Here is a 3,564-nt window from a genome sequence, read left to right as displayed (position 1 = left end):
GCAGCTGGCCATGGCAACACTGCCTTAGGGCCCACTGGCCGAGAACGCCTGTCCTGTCACAAAAATTTTTGTGCACGGTTTTAAGTCACAAAGACCTTAGCCTCTCACCAGTGAGTCTTAGTCTCAGAGGGTAATTTTAGTTAAAGGCCTCTCCAAAGATACAGACGTGGAAGTACAGAGTGCCTGGTAACAGTGTCTGCAGGTGGGGAGGCACCAGTGACAAGACTGTTTTGGTGGCCACGGCTGTATTTCTGACGGCACCCAGCAGCCACGACTCCAGCGGTCACAGCTTCCGCACGGACACAGGGCGCCCGCGGCAGCAGGACTCTGCTGCTCGGCCGTCCTGACAACGTCCTGAGAGGAAGTCTCCTCTGGAGACTGACTGAGACTCGGCAGCAGTGACCCCATTTATCAGCACCTAGAGCGTTACTCTCCGCGTCCTTCAGAGCGGCGCTCACCCGCGCTCAGGGCAGGCAAGATTTTCAAGCTGTGTCATGAAATGTCAGTGAGAAGCAAGTGAAACCCACTGCAGCTCCGCTGGCTTTCTCCCTCAGTGCAACGTTTCCCAAATCAAAATATTTCACACCACCTATTCAAGAAGAAATAATTTTATTGTTTCCATTGGACAGGTTTCACTGTGAGTGACCATGACAGCTTGCTAGACAGTCTCTCTCATGATTTTGGTGAGTTTCTGGATCTTTGACCTTGTTGACATGTCCACATACTTCTCCCCGATATTGACAATCATGCCACCAAGGATTGATGGATCAGTCTAAAGAAGAAACATTGAGCAGAAATTCTATTAGCAAAAATTTGGTAGCCTACTATACAATTTTTACACTAGTAAAAACAAAAAAAGAAAAGATTTAGAAAGAACCATAAATAGTTTAAGATAACTTTGCAGTTAAGATTTCCAAAGTTAATATTTTAGTAATCAGGTCATTAAAGCATCATCAGGTCTATGAGAAAGCACAGAATTATGTAATATAGCAACTGGATTCAATAAAATTATTTGGTTTTCTAAGTCTGGAGAGACAGGAGCCCCGTTTAACATGAATTTGATGAAAGTTATTTACAAATGAAAAATCCAGACCTTGGTCTCCAACTTCAAAACCTCTCCCTTGGCCAGGAATCCACCCAGAGCACTTTTTAGCTCAGTAAGGCTGGCATCATCCAAGGGCTGAAAAATATAAACAGAAGACAAAGGAAAGTAAAGGACCTGAAAATATTAAAACACTAGAACAAGAATCCAAATTTTTGAATCAAATTCTTCTGAAGACAGACACTTCTACCAGGCAGGCAGATTGAGCAGCCTTCCTGAACAGAAATAACCGAAGGATGGCAGAGCAGCAGCAGCGACCTCGTGCCCTCCCAACTTCATGGAACATCGTGTTATTTGCACACATATTCCCAGCAGAATTCTGATGCTGACATCTTCAGATGGCAAGTGTCAGGAACCCATACTTGCCAGAGTAAGCCCTTGATGGAAAGCCTTGAGCTCTGCCTCACAGTAGTGTTCAGGCTGAACAAGGAAAGATGTAACTTTGCTGCTTCTAACACTTTAGAACTTGAGCTCGAGAAGAAACACAGCTCTGCGTAGAGCACTGGGCAGTGACTGATGCTGCTGGCAGCGAGGTCCCAGCCCAGCTGCAGGCTGGCAGCCTGCTCCTGGCTAAGTATGGGCTCCTCTCTCCACCACCACCACGGAACACCTGCACCCCTGCGAGAGAGACGCTTTGAATCCGTCCCTGCTATCCCTGGAAGTTGCTCACGTGCCACTGAGACAGGAAAAGGGACTTTGCACCACAGACTAGTGGCTCTGCGTTACTGGCGATCTAAATAGCTTCTGTTTAATAGCTCACAGTTTGGGAGCCTAAAGAAACCAAAGACAACAAAAAAAAGCAGCAAGAAAGTAATTTTATGTATGAAATATTCAGGAAAACTTGTAGAAAGGTTTGCATAGGCTTGAGAGTCCACATGTCCCTGAAGGCTACCAAATAGACTGACAGTGCACTCATGGCCTACAGGAAGCCAGGTAACCTCAAGTGGATGAGTGTCTTCAGTCCAGCCAAGCAGATCTGCTCTATGTACCTTGCTGACCATCCTCCCACTCTGACGGGCCTGGGGCACGGATCCACTAACTGAAGTCGCTGAAGCAGCAGAAGCACTGTGCCTCCAGCCTGACATGTACAGTTCACGGAGACACCATCTTCCCTCTCACTTTCCTGAGCACCAGCCACTCGCCCGACTGCTACTTTTGAAAGTCTTCCTACGGTTTCAGAGTTAGCCACTTGTCTCTCTTACTGGATCTGCTCCCCATGAAGCAGAGCACCGGGCAGCACAGGCACTCTCACCATCAGGTGTCTGCCTTGCTCTAGCTAACAGCTCACCTCCTAGTTCAGGATCTGTACGGCCCTGCTGATGGAAACAGCAACAGGGGCAGTCGTGCCTGCAGACCAGGCTGATTTCTATCAGCTGCCGTGTTCATGCACAGGAAGGAAAGATGTTCTCCCCGAGATGGGAGGAACGGGTTTAGTTTCTGACCAATAATGGTTGGATATCAAAAAACTACTTCCAGAAGGACTTTCATTTTGATAAAGATGAGACATTTCTTCAGCAGTCATACAGCAAGTACTTACACTAAGGAAAGCACAATTAAGCTAAAGAAGTTCGCCTTACTGCTGCCTGTTGAGCTGGATCTAGAGCTTCCTAACCCACCTGTGCAGTGGTGACTGTACACAGCACTTCCCCTCGGTAGGCGCTCATGATCTTCCCAAAGGCAGAAACAATGTCTGGCGTGTACCGCAAGCGACCGTTCTCAGCAAGCAAATCTGGAAGAGGCAGATGCACCGGAAGGGCTTAAAGCACCCCCTGGAAGCTGATTTGGTTAGCTAACAGCAGTAACAAGTAGCCTCAGATGTTTTTCTGAAGTCAGTTACTCACTCATCAGGTTGACAGTAATAGGGGACATCTTCTCCTTTGCCAAGGCATCATTCACAGCTTTCTGCTTAACTGTGCTCTTGGTGTGAGGGTTCATAACAACGCTGGATAGCTTGGGGTCCTTCAAGAGAGTCTTGGAGGATAAACAAAGAATGTGAAAAAGGCCCAGAGTTTTCCAACTATTACAAGGCCTAACAGGACTACCCAAAGCAGGCAACATGGTCATTCCTTCAGTAAAACTGAGAGGTTTGAAGTTGAGGTGATATGAAATGGCAGTTCCAGGTGTGGCTCATTTACAGTACATTTGCTTCAGAGCTGATGCTCCGCTCGTACATCTTCCAAGCAGCTTAACACGGGGGACTCAGTGCAGACAGTACATATGCTGAGCTACTGAGAAGCAGGACGCAAGACCTGCTGCTCCCACATCCCATCCCACCGTGTCCCTGGGTGAACGCAGGCTATAGAATCTCTTACCCACACCCGGCTCAGCTCCTTCTCCACCTGGTCCAGCTTCTTCTGCTTGGTGGCGGCGGAGTACAGTGCGGTGGCATAGCGCCCTTCCAGCCCGTACACCTGGATGGGCGGCTGGGGGCGAGAGTGGGCGGGTGCTGAGAGCGGCCCGCA

General features: G+C 48.4%; 1 protein-coding gene across 1 annotated transcript; it reads right to left on the bottom strand.

The window, feature by feature from the left end:
- Positions 1 to 594: 594 nt before the first annotated feature.
- On the bottom strand, positions 595 to 3,530 carry ATP5O (ATP synthase, H+ transporting, mitochondrial F1 complex, O subunit). The gene is made up of 5 exons (XM_008935107.1): positions 3,415 to 3,530; positions 2,944 to 3,073; positions 2,719 to 2,831; positions 1,094 to 1,180; positions 595 to 772 (listed from the first exon to the last, which is right to left on the bottom strand). Exons 2-5 carry the CDS (start codon positions 3,035 to 3,037, stop codon positions 659 to 661), a joined length of 408 nt encoding a protein of 135 aa, XP_008933355.1. The 5' UTR covers positions 3,038 to 3,073; positions 3,415 to 3,530; the 3' UTR covers positions 595 to 658.
- Positions 3,531 to 3,564: the final 34 nt, after the last annotated feature.

This window comes from Merops nubicus, unplaced genomic scaffold, assembly GCF_000691845.1.
Source record: "Merops nubicus isolate BGI_N331 unplaced genomic scaffold, ASM69184v1 scaffold40272, whole genome shotgun sequence".
NCBI lineage: Eukaryota > Metazoa > Chordata > Aves > Coraciiformes > Meropidae > Merops > Merops nubicus.
The sequence above is the reverse complement of the archived record's forward strand: the minus strand, read 5'-3'. Positions and strand labels throughout refer to the sequence as shown.